The sequence below is a fragment of the Spea bombifrons genome, chromosome 6 (genome assembly GCF_027358695.1).
Source record: "Spea bombifrons isolate aSpeBom1 chromosome 6, aSpeBom1.2.pri, whole genome shotgun sequence".
In the NCBI taxonomy this organism is placed as follows: Eukaryota; Metazoa; Chordata; class Amphibia; order Anura; family Pelobatidae; genus Spea; species Spea bombifrons.
This window is the reverse complement of record NC_071092.1, coordinates 48491673-48510237: the sequence shown is the minus strand read 5'-3', so window position 1 is coordinate 48510237 and position 18565 is coordinate 48491673. Positions and strand designations below refer to the sequence as shown.

The 18565-nt window shown below is 39.2% G+C and overlaps 1 protein-coding gene across 1 annotated transcript in view; it reads left to right on the top strand.

Moving 5' to 3' along the window:
• ERICH3 (glutamate rich 3) overlaps nt 1-14725 on the top strand; it is a 28242-nt gene extending 13517 nt beyond the window's left edge. Inside the window, exons 9-15 of the mRNA XM_053470350.1 lie at nt 2843-3029; nt 3465-3769; nt 5030-5266; nt 6103-6210; nt 7034-7456; nt 10761-10886; nt 11457-14725. Coding sequence (XP_053326325.1) covers nt 2843-3029; nt 3465-3769; nt 5030-5266; nt 6103-6210; nt 7034-7456; nt 10761-10886; nt 11457-14725 — 4655 coding nt within the window. The remainder of the gene's footprint in view (nt 1-2842; nt 3030-3464; nt 3770-5029; nt 5267-6102; nt 6211-7033; nt 7457-10760; nt 10887-11456) is intronic.
• The last annotated feature ends 3840 nt before the right edge of the window (nt 14726-18565 follow it).

The following is an 18565-nucleotide window of genomic DNA, read 5'->3' as shown; positions in this document are numbered from 1 at the left end:
CCCCCTGCTGAAGTCTGTTAGCGGCATCGAGGAGCTGCTTTGCAGGTAAGGAGGTGGGGAGGGTGTTTGAATGAGTGTGTGTGATTGAGGGAATGAATCTGTGAATGAATGATTATATGAATAAATGAGTGTGTGTGTGATAGCATGGATGTGTAAGTGCTGGAACCTATGCATGATGGGACTGTGATTGCTGTTAGCAATCACACTCCTATCATGCCAAGTCAGCCAGTACATGCTGAAACCTGGCCAGCTGCCCCCCTTGTGTATTGATGCTGCCAGCAGTATGGGGTCTGCACTTACAGCCACCCTGTACCAGCATGTACTGGCTGACTTGGCATGATAGGAGTGTGATTGCTAACAGCAATCACAGTCCCATAATGCCTAGGTTCCAGTATTTACTGGATGGATGTGTTAGTGCTGGAACCTAGGCATGATGGGACTGTGACTACTGTTAGCAATCACACTCTTATCATGCCAAGTCAGCCAGTACATGCTGAAACCTAGCTAGCTGCCCCCCTTGTGTAGTGATGCTGCCAGCAGTATGGGGTCTGCACATCACTTACAGCCACCCTGTACCAGCATGTATTGGCTGACTTGGCATGATAGGAGTGTGATTGCTAACAGCAATCACAGTGAGCACAGTCCCATCATGCCTAGGTACCAGCATTTACTGGTTGCCTGCATTTACTGGTTGCCAAGTCATATTGCTAATTTTGTCCAATTGTGTGTTACCTACTTTTATTAAAAATGTGAGTTTTTATTATTATTTTTAAAGGTGGGGGTCATTTTCGGTTTTGGCTAAGTGAACCCTGAATGTTTTGGTCCAGAATTTTCATTTTAGTTCATCCCTAGAATAAATCTAGGGAATCCTGAATTTGTATTCGCAAAACTTTCTAGGCCCAGAAATCAGTGAGAGGAAAAGTAAAGGTTTTGTGTCATTTTACTTTATTTTAATCTGCATATTTTATTAAAGGCCATATTTTTTGTCACAGTGAAAAATGAGTGCGGCCCGCGCACGTATACAATTCTGATGAAGTGGCCCACTGCAGAAAAAACTTGGACACCCCTGGGTTAAAGTAAATGATTTGTTTTTTAATGTAGATTATTTCTAAAATGGTATATTTATTAAAGATAATTTTGTAAAATGGGTAGAAAAAGCTATTACACAAATTGATTCCAGGTGCATAAAATATATATAATTTTTAACAATTTGCAACTGTATCAGTTACTTCCTGTCTTGCCCAACTACAACTTTCTGCTGAGGGAGTGCAGTGAAAAATAGTTTCCCCCCAAAACTATATATAAAAAGAAACCTATAAAATAATAATAATCTTTGAGCCTACATGCTGCTACTGTTGAGTTCCAGGTTTTAACAAAAATAACAGCTATGCAGCCTAAAATTGGTTGAGTTTTATGATTTTACTTTTATAGGGGAAGTTGCGTCAAATATTATCCTGCTGGAGTACTGTATACAGTAATAAAGCCCCCCAGCGCTGTATACAGTAATATAACCCCCAGCGCTGTATACAGTAATATAACCCCCAGCGCTGTATACAGTAATATAACCCCCAGCACTGTATACAGTAATATAACCCCAGCACTGTATACAGTAATATAACCCCCAGCGCTGTATACAGTAATATAACCCCCAGCGCTGTATACAGTAATATAACCCCCCAGTGCTGTATACAGTAATATAACCCCCCCAGCGCTGTATACAGTAATATAACCCCCAGCGCTGTATACAGTAATATAACCCCCAGCGCTGTATACAGTAATATAACCCCCAGCGGTGTATACAGTAATATAACCCCCCAGCGCTGTATACAGTAATATAACCCCCCAGTGCTGTATACAGTAATATAACCCCCCCAGCGCTGTATACAGTAATATAACCCCCAGCGCTGTATACAGTAATATAACCCCCAGCGCTGTATACAGTAATATAACCCCCAGCGCTGTATACAGTAATAAAGCCCCCCCAGCGCTGTATACAGTAATATAACCCCCCCGGCGCTGTATACAGTAATATAACCCCCCCCAGCGCTGTATACAGTAATAACCCCCCAGTGCTGTATACAGTAATAACCCCCTCAGCGCTCTATACAGTAATAACCCCCCCAGCGCTGTATACAGTAATAACCCCCCACCCCCAGCGCTGTATACAGTAATATAACCCCAGTTGTGGGTCATGTGATGTTTTGGGTGACTTTCCCAGCTCAAACACCACACTGAGATGATGCTTTATGGCAATGCTAATGAAGTCTGTTCTGCCATCGACTATCATAAGTCAGAGAGTCTGGCTGGGTGACAAAGACTGAGCCATTCTATTGTCCCCCCACAGGCAGTATGATAAGGAGTCGGGGTATTTAGTAGATTGGGGGTCAGATAACAGAACTCTGCCTGAAAACACGGTCTCATTATTTTTGAAAACGCCTTTTTAATGGGATCGTTGTAGTAAAACGATTGGTTTATTTCCCCCTTTCACTGGGGACTGGTTTGAAAAATGCTTGCTGCGGCGATTCATTAAAATTGCTGCCGACCTGGATGATGCATTTTTTAATACTTCACTGAATAATTATATTATATTCCCATTATTTAAAAAAAAGCAAAAACAGTTTTGGTTGCGGCCGACATATTTGTTTAACGTTATGGATAATAGAGGCGCAAATGGCGTAGGGCACAAAAAGGGCAGGTGGATGCCAACCAGCTGGTATTTTCCTTGCAGATTGGTAAAAATATAACTTTAGGGCCAATTTCATTCCCTTTGCTGCACGGTAACGATGTATCCCTCGCTCCGTTACATTCTCCGACTCTCTCCGACTCTCCTTCCTCACTGCAGAGTCCTTCGGTTTAATCTCGAGACGGCATCGCGGGTTCCCTTTCAGCCTCACGTTTTACATTAACGGCATCCAGGTGGACCGATTAAGCTCTTGTTGCGAATATAAACATCGTAAGGGGGCAAGACTCGGGGGGAAAAATGGAAATTTTGGATTTATAAACGTCGAAGGAGCCTCCCCTTGCTACAGGTCAGTTTTGCACCAATAATTACATGAATCCGGCATTTAATTTTATTCTAGATTAAATACATTTTACATTTCTAATCAGTAGAATAATGTAAATCAGCAAATCGTCAAAATGCAATTTTTAAACTAAAATCTGCCTATTTTGTGTATTTGCGCCAGCGGATTCCGTGGGGTTATTGCAGTAGGGAGAGTGAAATAAACAATAACATTGAAAATTGATGATATACAAAATTTAAGATAAGACACAACACACATTAAGAGAGACTGAAACAGAAGGAGAAAAAGGCCCTGTTCCTAGGAGCTTACAATCTATTAGAGGATTAAGGTCGAACGAGACAGAAAAAGAGGGGCTGCTTGGGTGAGAATGGTATTAAGTGCAAATAAATTGAATTAAATGTATCTATATAATGTATTTATTTCAAATATGTTGCATTTCAGGTGCATCATTGCAATGGGTCTTGATAAAAAGCCCTCACCCCCTCCAAAGAAAACAGAAGACGAGGAGGAAGAAAGTGAGACGGAGGATAAGAATGAAGAGAAAGAGGACAGGTCCGTGATGGACTGCGATGGAATCGATGAAAAAGATTCGGAGGAGAAGAGAGGCAGAGCGAGTCCGTCAAGCTCCTCCTCGAGCGACAGCGACGAACCCGAGGACAAATCGGACATGGATTATGAGGAAGAAAGAGAGGAGGAAAAAGAAGACGAGGCGGAGGTGTACGAAGCCGACGACGAAGCCAAAGACGGTAATTCGCAAAAGAATACAACGTTCAAATGTGACCAGAAAAAAAAGGGAAGAAGAGTATTGTATAAGAGTATTGTATAAGAGTATTGTATAAAAACCCCACAATAGATAGATAATAAGAAACCAACAAATAAGGGCCAATATAAAGAAAATAGTAACCAATAAGAGACAAAGCAGCTAGTCTTGATAAATAGAGATTCTCCAACGGGTAGAGAAAACCTATAAAGACAAAAAAAAGACTCAAAAAGACAGCGGTAAAATATTGTTTTTTTGTTTGGGGGGGTCGTCTTATAATTGAGCAAATACAGTATAAACCGATATTATACAGCATATAATTAACCCCTAAAATGCATTGTTTTCAATGGGTTTAGGGACCGCCCATTGTCCTTAAAGGGGTTAAAAATAAGAAGAGTGAAAAATAAAGCATGTTTTAAAGTTACAAAAACAAGGAAGGTTTCACATTTTTAGCTTTTCCGTAGTGGATCCCGAGTAGACGCCTCGTTCAAAGCGCAGGCAAAGTGCACTCGGTGATGCCACCTCGTCCTCTTCTCTATTGCAAACGAACCTCTTCACCTAGACTTCTAACTGCCCACCAAGTATTTGAGACCACCTTACGCCGCGCTTTCTCCTATATCCGTTTGTAATTAAACTCCGTCCTTACAGATCAAAAACAAGTTCAACTACCAAGCTCCAGACATTTTGTGTTCTTGATAGAGGTTTGTCCTGAGACTTATATGTTTGTTATTTTCCTGCTTCTGTTATTGTTGCCAATATATATATCTATCAAAGGGATTGATCCTCTAAACGGCATTCGTTAATTGACTAGGCGCTCAAGAAAGTAGATAACCCTGGCATTATCCAGCAGATCCGCGTAAGAGTCCTCGGCTAAAGAGCACGCAATTTAATTGTCGTAAGTCGGGTGAGAGCCTGGAACGCTCTTCTGTTCATTGTTCGGGGGATACTGTATCCGACTCCGTAGACTAATGGAACCCAGCTGAATCAATAATCCATCTATGTGGATCATACGAACTCGATGAGTCTCCGAGAGCTCAAAGCCCGTTTGAAATTGAAAAGATTAAGACGTTCCTTTCCTCTGAAACGGTTTTTGAAACGATCTTTAAATGATGTTCTTCGACCACAGAACTTGTCTTAAAAATAGATTGCCTCGACTTCTCGAGTCCCTAAACAGCGGCGATCTTCAGATAATACGAAGTAATTGTAACAATTGCTGGGGGTTTTTGGTTTTTTTTTTTCCCACCAGAGTACGATGAAGATTTTGAAGCGGAAGAAGAGAAAACAGATGAAAAACTTAATGACAAAGGACAGGTTGATGATCAAGCGGATAGAAAGTCAAAGTCGCCCTCGTACGATGAAAAAGATGATCTGGAGCATGAAGGAAACGGTAACGAGGCATCAAAGCAGAGACCGGAGACTCCCGACAGTCAGAGAGATGAAAGAGTCGGCCGGTCTGACAGCGAACATGAAGGGAATCAACAACGTTAGTTCTTTGGAATATTAATGTAACGTTGCTAAAATTAGGGCCGAATATTGGGGATTTATATACTAAACGCAGCTATCTATGGTTAATTACTAGGATTCCCCCAAAAAGTTGACCCTAACAATTATAGTGGCTGTTTTTTAAGGAAGGAGGAAGAAGGTTTTAATTGGATAATTACAAAAAAAAAGAATGGCGTTAGGTTATAGGGCTTAGCTTTTATTAACCATTTATTGGGTTGTAGATCGGCGATGGCCGGTAGGTACATCATTGGCTGTTCCTGAGCCACACACCACGGACCGTTTCTGGTCTTCTGGAACGCCTTCTCCATCCGTAGATTTTACGTCCATTGAGTTTAAGAAATGACAAACGAAAAGCGCATTGAATCCAGATTTGGAAATTGGCAGAGAAGTTTTTTAAATGTTCAATCTGACGAGGAAGAGGAATGGGCTTCCGGGTCGTTGGGCTAAGTATCCGGGGTCTACTGGTTTCTTTGTAGGGGGCTTCAGTCCTTCTGCCGCAAAACCCATCTGGCCCATTTATGCTATTGACATAACTACCATAGGATGCATTAAGGGGCTATGACATCATACCCCAGGTTTTCTGTAGTGATGACAGAGGCCGTGGAGAGGATAGCTGAGGGAACTTTTAAATAGTGTGTTTAATATATTATTTCATTGAGAAACCGGAGAGCTTCGGACGCTCACCGTTCCTTCTAGTTCACCGAACTGCTATTGACGAGTTTAATGACTCCTTTTTCCCCATTTTTTTCTTGTTCTTTACATAATTTCCCCTTTCCTTTGAGCATTTTTGTATTTTTTTTTTTTTGGACTGAATAGGCAAACGTAGCACGGCTGAGGAAGAAATGAACTCAGCTGCAAGAAAAATCCAAAGTCTTTATAGAAAACGTAGAATTCATCAAGAGAACAATCAGAACACGAGAGCAGGTTTGGAAAAGATTTGCAAACAGAATCAGGGTGCAGCATCTCTCTCCGAGCTATGTTTCTGCTCGTTTGCGCTGGAGAAATCGGGCCAATTTCTGCTTTTTTTAAAAAATTATTTTAAAATCTCAAATCTGGCTACAATCGCTTGCTCTCCAATCAATGTTTCCGTCAATCAATTGATTTTGGCGTTTTAATAATTACCTGGTTAATTGATTTTCCAATCAAGAACGAAATGAGTATATGAAAGATTATGCTATGGAGAAACCTCTAAACCCCCCCCCCACACGCACATACATACATACAACACGTAGAGCACACGCAACATGTACAATCACACATTAATGCGCCAATGCTAATTTTATTTTGTTTCCAAGGAAACGTATTGAGTAACGCTAAAGGTATATGCTTAAAATATTGACCGGGAAAAACCACGTGTAAGGAACGTCCTCACTTTCCCTATTTAGGGCTAAATGACGTGTTTTTGAGAAATGTCTACAAACTAGAAATTCTATTAAAATTTTGCATTTGAATTTTGCAATTTTTTTTTTACCAAGAGAGCAGCGTGCGATGAAGTACAGGTGGGATATTCCGGCGTAAGAATGGAATTATTCGAATCTTAAAAAAAATCCTTAATATAGAAACATAGGAAAAAGGGGTGTTTTGTAATTCAAAAATAGTTATGTTATGAAATTGCAGAAGCTTTTCTAACAGACTACAGCAAAAGGTTCTTATTGCGGAATGTTGGTGGAATGTGATATAAAATGTGTCAGTTTGTGTTTCATTTTTTTTTTCTGTAGCATTTGATAAGCTAGTTTTCCCAAAACAGATACGAAAGACAACAGCGAGTCGTCATCATCCGCAAGCTCGGTGTCCAGCAGCTCCAGCGAAGATGAGTCCGGTGATGATGGTGATGATGAAGAAACAGCTAGGAGCGCTGGAGTCGCCAAGAAGCATCCGGACAGGGAAGCCGAAAGACTTTCTCCAGCCGGTGCGAAGAAGCAGGCAGAAGATGGGGGTCAAGTGGAAGAAGAAGAAAAGGAGGAAGAAGAAATGGAAGAGACACACGAGGCCACAATGCAACTCGGTGATATCGTGCAAGCCTCCCGGCCACAAAGTGCCGGAGATAACCTGGAAAATGATCATCGTCCCTCAGAAAATAACCTGAAGGAGGGCGATGATCTGGTGGACTCGGAAAAGGCAACAACAGAGGCTGAAGGTGGTTTAGACCCTTTGGAGAATGAGGAGGAGGGTAAGTCGGGGCTGTGAGCTGTGAGGTGCGCATGCCCTTGTTGTGCTTGTCCACAAATGCATGCGGAATGCAATTCATACTCGCAATATAAACTCCACAGGCCGACGACATAATAAAAACCGGCTGGGACCAATTTAGATTAGAGTAATATTAAATATTTCTTTATCCCTGACTTATCTAAATATATTCTAGACGTTCGTACGAATGTAATTTTATTTTTTGTTTGAATTTTAATGTTAACGAAATGTGCCAATTCTGTTAATTCGTACGAATGTCTGAAAATGAGGAAGAACTCTCTCACGCTCTCATTCACACTCTCTCACGCTCTCATTCACACTCTCTCGGGCCCTCTCTGAATGTCTAGCACAAAAAAGTATACAAAAAGAGGAGCGCACAACCTAAAAAGAAAACATTCAGATTCCGGGGTTGCTGCTAGAATGATAATAATAACCAATAAATGCATAAAACAAAGCAAGAATTCAGCGAACACCATTCATAGAACACCATCTAAGGCATAAATATAGGGGATTCCGTCATACTATATGGTCATATATTGCCTATTAAATAAATAAATAAAAAAACCTCCAAGAAATAAGTGCACATCTATAAAATGTACGTTAATGTATTATTTGAGAAGCTCGGACTCGGGGAAGGAGTCAAAAGTAAAGCGAAACATGTCCAGTGATTTAATTAATTCCTATCTTTGAACTTAATCCCATAACGTTAATACAACAGATTTAAATCTAAAATAACAAAAAAAAGAAAAAAGTAATGTCAAAAAAATCTACAAATAAAATCGTCCTAGCGATTCTTTCTTTAATCCTACGGTGCTTTTATCACCAGAATTTGTATGATGTATTAAAACATTCTCTGCAGAATGATAGAGAAACCCAGGATTTTCATTAAAACAAATCAAGATCGGATGATATGCGTTTGGGGCATAACATCCTTAAAAAAGTACATTAAAAGTACTTTCACATGCTGACATCAGTGTGTTATGACATCATACCGCAACGTGTTTTGCTCTTTCGGCTTTGCCAAGAGAAAGCTTAAGGATAAAAATGAATTATTGCGCTGGAGATCTTTCCATACATTTTCTAGATGTTTTCTTTGTTTTTTCCCTTTATTGGTCTGGTTATTAATGATAAAAAGGGAAAGTTGAATCTATTGGGGGGGGGGGGAATTCAGCAGATCTCAAGCCAAACGGCGTCTTATTGAAAATAATGATTCTTTTAAACTAAGAACATTGTTAATAAAATGTCAACAGAGCTGCCTTATAACAATAAAATAACACCCTGTCCTTTAATGCGCAGGAACTTCTCCAGGGGGTATTTGTGCAGCCTGATGTATGACATCATTATTTTAATAGCATCTGCCCCGCCCCCAATAAGCCTCTAAGTGGTATTTGGGCACATTTTTACTGTTTTAACGTTTAGCAAATTTTCGGATTAACTTTTTGGGTCTATAAATTTCCATTTATTTGATAACGTTAAGAAAAATCTAAAAAAAAATAATAGAAAAAAAATAAAATCTAAAATACAAAAAGTAGATGTTATTAACTCCACTAGTATACATATATAGTTTTGTAAAGGGGCACCTGTGGCTAGCTGTAGGAGCCGGACAACCTGCGCAGGTTGCGATAGAGACATGACATCACATGACATCACATGCTCCCTCTTTACCAGTATCAATCTGCTACTCCCAGTAACACCAGTTTTATAATGTGCTCCAAACACACCACGATTTACTGTGTGAAATAAAACGACGCCAGCATTTGGCAGAAATTTTTATTTCTACGCTGGGAATTACATTAAAATATATCTAAAAAAAAAAAATCTTAGAATTTAGTATTTTTTTTTTTTTCTAATTTCACGTCCGAAACGATCTGGGTCCAGTACAGAGGAGACGAGCCTCCAAACATGGAAAAATATGTAAAAATATTATTTAAGATAAAAACATATTAGAAAATCCACAAAATATAACATGATGGTTTCCGATTTTGCGTAAATCTCAGCCCGGCATGGAATGTATTTTCATTTTTTATACATTTCTTTTCTTTTTTTAATGTTTCCATTTCCGTGCAAACGGTTTGCAGTCTGTTGCTTTGTGGTTCTAAAATTGTGTTGTTTCTCGTGTTGTGTAACGCGTTACTTTGCTCTTGTTTTGCTTTATGTTACTTTTTAAAAATGTTTTTGCACGTATCATAAAATTTGGCTTGTTTGCAATAAATTGTGTGTTTTCAAGCATTCCATATCTTTGTTTTTCCTGACTATTCAAGCATTCCATATCTTTTTTTTCTATCCCGATCATTAAAAAAATTGGTTCTAAATACAAAGTTTAATTTTGTGAGTTTTTTTACAGGAAAAACTATTTGACAAAAACTCCCACCCCCCCAAAAAATAGAGTTGAATATTTAATCACCTGTGGAATTGGGTGAAGATAGTTGTTGCCCTAATGACTCCTTGCCCTTCCCCATGTGCGATGGGGGTAGGAACTAAAGCAGTAGCTGATCATGGGGTCCCCCCCCCCGATTTTTGCCCCCCCAATCTAACAAGATTGGGGTGCTTAATCACCTGATTTGACGGTCATAGACACCCATCATGGCGATGCACTGTGCGTCCCCGGAAAGCGTTTTAGCAGTGAAAGAAAACTATAGAAATATCCACCTCATTCTCTTGATAGAATTTTCAGGTTTTATTGGATTGTTTTCTATCCTCATCAAGTTAGAACCCATCAAAAAAAAGTAAAACACCACAAACTTTCTAAACAACCTAAAACAAACAAAAACTGTGCAGAAATAGTATCCTTTTTGTCCAGATGACGTGTTCTGTCTTCGTCCGTCTGGAGATTGAATGGATAGACCTCGCCGTGTAATAATAGTTCCTTTGTAAAAAGTCGATTCCTCCCGGCCGTGGTTATAAGCGAGCTGTTTCCAGTAGCAACGAATTATCGAGAGTATCACACGTTGTGCAGATATTTAAACACAATCCATATAAGATATTATTATACACGAGACAAAGCATTTATTTCACAGAAATTACACAGCGTTTTAAGAATGACATGGAAGCCAACGAGACAAACGTAAAGCACTCCACTCCGCGCTCTCCGGTCCGTCTCCTCCATGGCCTAACTAAGCGTTAACAAAATCAACGAGGGCATCAATTGGGATAAATCTTTGAAACCCCAAATTCTTGCATGGTTTGTGAATGAAGTCTCTCTGCCGTCTGCTTGATTTTATTTTATGGTCTCCTTCATATTCTTGTTTGTTTTTTTTTTGTTCTATAACTTTCTGATATTTTTAAAGACTGCAAGTCAGTCCAAGAGAAAATTGCAGAGGCCATTGGGCAGGAGGAAAGTTCGGAACCGGAATCGAGTGATTCAAGCACAGACGAGGAGGAGAACGCTAAAAGACCACTCATTCCTTGTAAATGTAAGATTATTTACATCTTTAGGTAAAACCAATGACTGCAAATGAACCATTCAATCAAACAGACCTGCTTTCATTCCATCGTCTGTTCTTCGTCCACAACACTCTACTGAAACAGCCCTAATTACTAACGATCTCTTCAGCATTAAAACGAAAGGTCTCTTCTTCTTGCTTATCCCGTTGGACTTCTCCTCAGCCCTTGGCCCTGTCAGCTGCCCCCTTCTCCTACAAACTCTTTATTCGCATGGTATCCATGACATGGCTCCCTCCTGGTTCGTATCGCTCTGACTGTACCTTTAGTGTCTCCTTCTCTGGAACTCGTCCCTCTCCTCCATTGCTCTCTGTTGGTGACACCAAAGAGGATTCTTCTCTAGACAAAGAAGGTTATTAATTATGGTGGGGAATGTTCATGTCCTATGGTGGTGGACCCTTAATGAGAGGTTTCCAAATAATTTTTGGGCAGAATGCCATCCCTAATGCTAGTATTATACGATGTCTTCTCAGTATGGGGGCATGTGAATTGTTGAGTAAATAATAACTGTATTTGTCTTTTTTTCTTTTTTATGTGCCCAGCATTGGATGAAAAAGGTGAACTAGATGCCTCAGGACAAAGACATGATTTGGGAAAAGAGAATAAGGAGATCGATGAACGTTATCCTAATGAGACAATTCAGCGTGAAAAGGGGAGTCCGATAGCAACAGAACGGAGACCTTCATCGCAGTCACTGTTGGTGGAAGATCCAGAAAATGTTATAAAAGAGGCCAACACTTTGGATCTAGAAATGACAGAAACAAAAGAGATGATGGCAGACAACACAGTGATGGAGGATGAGGAGATACTCAACGACTTAAAGATTAAACCTGAAATCAATGAGGAAATGGACATCAATGACGACAATAATAATAATGACATATGGGGAAGCCAAAACACTTCAGAAAATATAGGAAATGGAGCATTTAATGATGATCTCCTAGAAGAAATAGCAAATATGGATTTAGAGGTAGAGCAGATAGTAAGAAGCGATCTAAGTGAGGATAAGGATATGGGTGAGTTGACTAATAACGAGATGTTAGATCCTATTGAAATATTGTCTAAAGAAATGGAAGCCGAGGAAGTGCAATCTCCAAAGGAAGACGTGTTATCGGAAACTATGGTGGACGCCGCTTATTCTGCTCTTAACGCAGCTTTGATGAATCACACAGAGCAGACATTGTCAAATGTAGAAGAAGAAAATGAGCAGAATGAGGATGTCCATGAAGAGTTGGTCATAGAAAGTGATTTGGCCGGCGAGCTCAGGGAAATGCCTTTAGTTTCATCTCAGGCTTGTATGTCAGATATAGATTCTGCAGAAGGAGCAGAAAAGAACCAAGGAAGAGCAACCGGTGATGCAGAAAGCTTGGACAAGGAAGGTAATTCAATACTCATGAAAGAAACATTGGAGCAGAATGAAAATGTGACAGGTGTAGGGACTGTACAGGAACGTGACCTGGATACTTGGATGGATAAGATAACAGAGAATGAAACCAATGAGAGAGACTCATCTACTAACGACACTAAGGAAACAGGACAGACAATTCCAAATGAAGAAGAACATGGGGAGAATGAAAATGGTGAAGTGATCACAACAGCTGATGTGAGTGAGACGGTGAATGAAGTAGCGTTGGAAGTTGAAGAACAAGAATTGGTGAATGAAGTAGTGTTGGAAGTTGAAGAACCAGAATTGGTGAATGAAGTAGTGTTGGAAGTTGAAGAACAAGAATTGGTGAATGAAGTAGTGTTGGAAGTTGAAGAACAAGAATTGGTGAATGAAGTAGAAGCGGAAGTTGAAGAACAAGAATTGGTGAATGAAGTAGAAGCGGAAGTTGAAGAACCAGAATTGGTGAATGAAGTGGAAGTTGAAGAACAAGAATTGGCGAATGAAGTAGTGTTGGAAGTTGAAGAACAAGAATTGGCGAATGAAGTAGTGTTGGAAGTTGAAGAACAAGAATTAGTGAATGAAGTAGTGTTGGAAGTTGAAGAACCCACATTAGAATGTGACAGTCATCTAGAGAAGAAACCATCTGATCATGAAGAGGAGGAAAGTCATGAAGGAGACGAGGCCACTGAAAATGCAGTTAGTGCTGAAAACAAAAATCCTGTGGTTTCAATGGGGATAAAAGGTGAGCAAGGAGTTGATAACCCAATTGTGGATGGGACTGAAGCAGCAGGAGATACAGAGAATGAGGAACTGGTACCTACTGACTTTTCATGTGAGGCAGCAGTAGTTACGAATGATGAAGGGCCATCTGCAGATGAGATAAAAGCCCACGAGATTACTGATGACTTGGGGAATAAAGATGAGTCTTCTAAGAAGGTGGGTGAATTAGCTCTATGTGAGGCAGGGGAGACAATTAATAATACTGAACAATTTGATGAGGTTGGAGTTGGGGAGGAGAAAGGGGATACTGGAAAGGAGTCCAGTGAGATAGACGATCGAAAAGCCGATAATGAAAAAACACTAAGCACTATTATCCAGGAAGAAGGAATAACACGTAGCGATGCAGATATTCAGGAAAAGGAGGCCACGGATAATGAGGAAAAAACTAAGGACGATGATCCCAGTAATACTGAGATAGAATGTGCATCTCAGGGAATACGTACGGAAAAAGACATTTCCAATGATGACGTCTCCACGAGTAATAATGTCGAGTGTAGTAATGACGTTAAAGCAGATGGAAAAGTAGAAATCGCTGATGACGGTACTGAGAAGGAAATTAAATCAGGTGGTGGCAGCTTGGAGGTGGATCCTGATACGGTTGGTTACCATACTGAGAAGGGCCTTGAACCATCTCATGATGTTACCGAGAAGGAACTTAAATCGGTAGATGACCACACTGAAAAAGACCTTGAATCAACTGGTGGAAGCACAGAAAGGGACCCGGAAACTTCTGGAAAGAGTGCGGTGAAGGAAATTGAGTTAACGGGTGACAGAATTGAAATGGAAGATATCTCTGGGGGAGAAGGTGTATCCGATGAGGTTGGCAAAGAAAAGGAAGAAGCGGTCTGTGAAGGAGACAGTGAGAGGGATGAGGAAAATAGAGTTGAGAATGAAACGGAGGAAAGCAATGACAATTCTGAAAATGTAGCTGCTACCGAGACCAGTAAGACGGATCCTCATGTGCTTTCTGGAGAACAGGAACTTTCTGGCCATGTGGCAGCTGTCGATCTAGAAAAAGATACGGAATCTGGTAATGAGAAGATGGAGCAGACAGCCAGTAGTGAAGATGCAGAAGAAAGTAAGAGAGGGGACGAATCCAATCTAAAGAATGATGATGAAGCTTGTCTTACATGTGAGGAAGACGCCGCAGAGGAGGATCCTATCTCCAATTTTGATGATCAGCCTACTACCACGAACAAAGAGGTGGAAGAGATCGATAGAAATAAGGCCGTAGAAGACAGGAGCCAATTACTGGATGGGGTCAAGCTATCTGTAAGCATGCAGGACAGTGCTTTCCAGGATAAAAAGCTGGATACGGCGGCAGAAGTTGAAGATGAAACGCCAAGAGCAGAAACTGCCAAAAATGTCCCCGAAGAAGAACCAGAAGCCGTTCTAAGAGGAGCCGAGATTACAGATGGTCCAGTTGCTTTGGGAGAAGAAGGTCATGATGCAGTAACCGCGGAGGAAGTAACTGAAATGAAAGAAAGTGACACAGAAAAAACACAGGAGATACCAGCCGGTGATGAAATGGCAACCAATGATATTTCATCAATGAAGACAAAAGAAGACATTTCGGAGACCACAAAAGAAGACAATCAAGCAGAAGAACATTCTCCACGTAGCTCAGCTAATGACGAGCAGTGAGCTACAGCGCTTCCTGATGGTCAGTATCGATCTCGGCGATTGATTGGCGATAGAATTATATAATTAATGCAAAAGATCACAAAGGCGAACAAATCCCCGGCCCTCAAACCCACAAATCCTCTCACTTAACCCTCCACGTAGCTTTTAATTCATAATGTACTGGAATGAGGAAGGTATCCCAAAAACATTGGTGAAAAAAAAAGCTAGAATGCACCAAAAATATTTCAAAGAAACTCAGAGAAAAAAAATGTATTTTCCATTAATCCCAAAAATTGTGCGATTCTTGCCGAATTATTTTTTAGAAATTTTGGAAGCGTCCCAATTGACCTTGTATCGTTTTTCTTATAGATCCCATCGTATTGAAGAACAAGCCTCTGTAACTTTCTCCCGTTTAATAAATGTTTTTGTTCTACGAGTTTCTACTCAACAGAAAAATACCAGATGACATTTTATGTATTAACAGGGGCCGACCCGCAATCCTGCCGGGAGGTCTGTCTGGTCCCCTTCCTGGTAATTATGAGAACATGTTGCGTTTTATAGGGTCATTTGAATTTGCCATTGTGACAGGTTTCTAACAGATGGCGTTATAATTTCAAACCGATTTAACGACAAAATGGCTTTATGATTTTTAACGTTCCATCAACAAGTCATCAGAAGCTGAAAAATTAACACAAAAAGGAGATTTGGTTTCGGATTCTATCGGTGTGTCTGTTAAATGTTATACGTGTTATAATCACATATGGTTACAATGTAACAGGTAACGTTATCTATAGTGATGTATGTTTTTTAGGTCCTGAATTTTTAGGTAGGAAAATTCCCATAAAAAGTACATTTACCATACAATCGGCTAAAATCCTCAGGATTTATGCTGCTTTTGATCGTTAGCGTGAATTTCATCATTATGTGTGATAAAAGTGATTTTTACTAATTACCTTTAATTAATATTGAAAATATTTAATATAAAATATTTCAATATTTTTAAAAAAATCTTTCAAATCACAGATTTTAATATCATGCTGGTATTAAGAAAAAAAATATTGGATTTACAAAAACCTATTTCTTAAAAATATGATAAGTTAATTTTTAAAGAAATGGAAATGAGCATTTGCTATTTTTAGTGATAGCTCTAACATTAAAATGTTAAGTTTAGGTAAAATATCCATCTATTGCACTCGTGAAATGTATACCGAACGCACACGTTCTATGCTGTTATGTTGTTATTTCTAAAAATCTGATAATGAGGGAAAAAAATCCAATTGTAATGAACAGCAGCTAAATATTTTGGATTAGCTTAGAAACCTTACTTAAAAAATATTTAAAATATAATAGCGGTTTGATGAGTATATGTAAAAACCACCTGCTAAAGCGCAACATTTCTTTGTTTCTGTTTAGGGATACATTTTTTTGTAAAAATATAATATATATAACAAAAAAGTGTATTCAGGCATAATATTTCTCCAAAAGTGACATTTGGTAATGGGTCAGGAGGTCAAAGTTTCATAATTATTATTATTTTTTTTTATATATTTAAAAATACATAATTTAACATTTTTATTTTGACTTTAAAAAATGATCGCTCGTTACGTAGATGATTTTGATAAATATATGGCCTTTAAATCCTTCTACAGACTATTAAATGTTGTGAAAAGTCGAATAACAAAGATGGAAAAAAGACAAAATAAATGTTTTCCAAAAATAAGTTTTTCACCAATGCTTCCATTCGAACTTCTAGAACATAAAACTGACGCTGAAATGAGAAATCGCATCGTTCCTGGGTGTATCTTCCTGTTTTATGTAAAAAATGTCATATTCCAGACGCCAGACGCAGTATAATTCCAAATCTTCTCGAGCCATAAGGGTGGGCTGGACACCTCAATCATTTTTTATTAGCGCACAAAACCTCTTGAAATGATCTATTAATTATCAGGAATCAAATTTAGAATATATACGAGATTAGATCATTTCCTATTTTAGAAGCTTGAGTAACCGTAAACAGAGGGAAATTGGGTAAAATATATATATTTAAAAATAAATAAATTACTCTGAATTAAAGATGGAATTAAATATTTAACAATTATATTTTCAACTGCATCAAAAAATATAAAGTATTTAAAAATATATATTTTTCCCCATGTTGGTTTAAAATAATGATTGTATATTGGGGATATTTTGTTTACATTAACCATTTGTATATAACATGTGGAATTTTGAAATTGTGCAATTCTGTTACTTCATCTTTATCTTTCCAAATGGGAAATGATTTAAAAAAAAAAGTATTTTTGATTGTGTGTTTTAGGAGGCTTCCAAGAGCTGTGTGTAAAATGGAAAAAAAATAAAATTCTTGTTTTTCTTATTTTTGGCAAAATCTATTTATTATTTTGTGAATTTTATTTTTTCTAACCCTGTATAATGTATAGTTCTACGCACTGCCCTGCCTTATACTCACGACGGAGTCACTAGGCTCCAAAGGGGCCACCAGACACCGTCCATGAAAAGGGGACCCTGCAGCGAGCCATAGGGGCCCGGTCCCGGCTAGTGAGCCACAAAATCCAATGGGGGGCCGTGACAGATCAGGGAAGCTGCCGCCCCGGGTTCCATACCCAGGTTCTGAGTGTACAGTCCTGATGGCGCCCCTTATCCCCTGAAACAACATCTGATTACATCACCCGTTGTACAGCGCTATGGAACATGATGGCGCTATGTAAATCAATAATCTACATAAACCTCCCCAAGATATGATAAATACAACTTTTTCCAATTTCTTCCTTCTTTTACATTGTTTTTAAGTTTTCCTTTAACCCCTTAAGGACAATGCCGTGTGAGCCCGTACGTTGTACGAGTTTGGTCGTGAAGGGGTTAAATGGCTGAAATGCACATAGACTTCTTTGATCCATCACTTTCTTGGCTACATTCAGGGTCCGGAAGCTCGGGGTGCGTTGCCAGCTCGGAGGTAAATGATTAATCACTTCTACCCCGCGTCCTCCGCCATATGGATGTGGGAGGCGGCGAGCAGGACGACATATTGTGGCGTTCGGTACAAATCTCAAGAAATCACATCTGTTTTTTGGAAATCACGCAAATCACCGTTCCGCGGCGATTTCATGCATTGTTCTTCAAAAAATGATACAGAAATTAATGAAACGGCTACGTTGTGATCTGAGCTTCAAACGTCACAAAGGCTGTCGCCAGAGTTTAGACGCGAAAACTTGTTTTTTGTGTCCTTTTTTTTTTTTTTTAGAATTTGCCCTTTTCTGGTTGTTTAATTATTTTTACTAACGGAGCGAATACGCGGCGCGGCTTTGTCGGATCCTTTATCATTTTGTTGTCTGATTTTTTTTTTTTGTTTTGATAAAGAAATCACTCGACGTTTTCCTGTATTTGTCGTGTTTTAGATTGTTTCGTTCTGTTATCTGTGATAAAGCGGATTCTATTAATGAGGTTTATGGAATAATAAACAGACTATATACAAAATGTAGCAAAATTCGGAAAGTTAGTCACGGCGATAGTGTTATAGACTTTAAAGGGGATCTCCCGTCTATTTTTAATTCCTAGCATCAGATTAAAAATATTTTTTCAAAAATATATCGCTATTAATATTATATATAATATCGCTATTGCCTGTGGGGAGCAATAGAATGGCTCAGTCTTAATCACCAAGTCGCACATTTTCACTAATTAAACTCTATGGAGGAATGGACTTCATTAGCATCGCCATAAAGCATCAGCTCAGTCACATGACTGACAACAATGATGGTCTCCAGGTGTATACGCAAAACCACATAAGACCAACAGACAAAGAAAAAGAGAGAATCGCAGGAAATATTCATTTATTGATTCCAT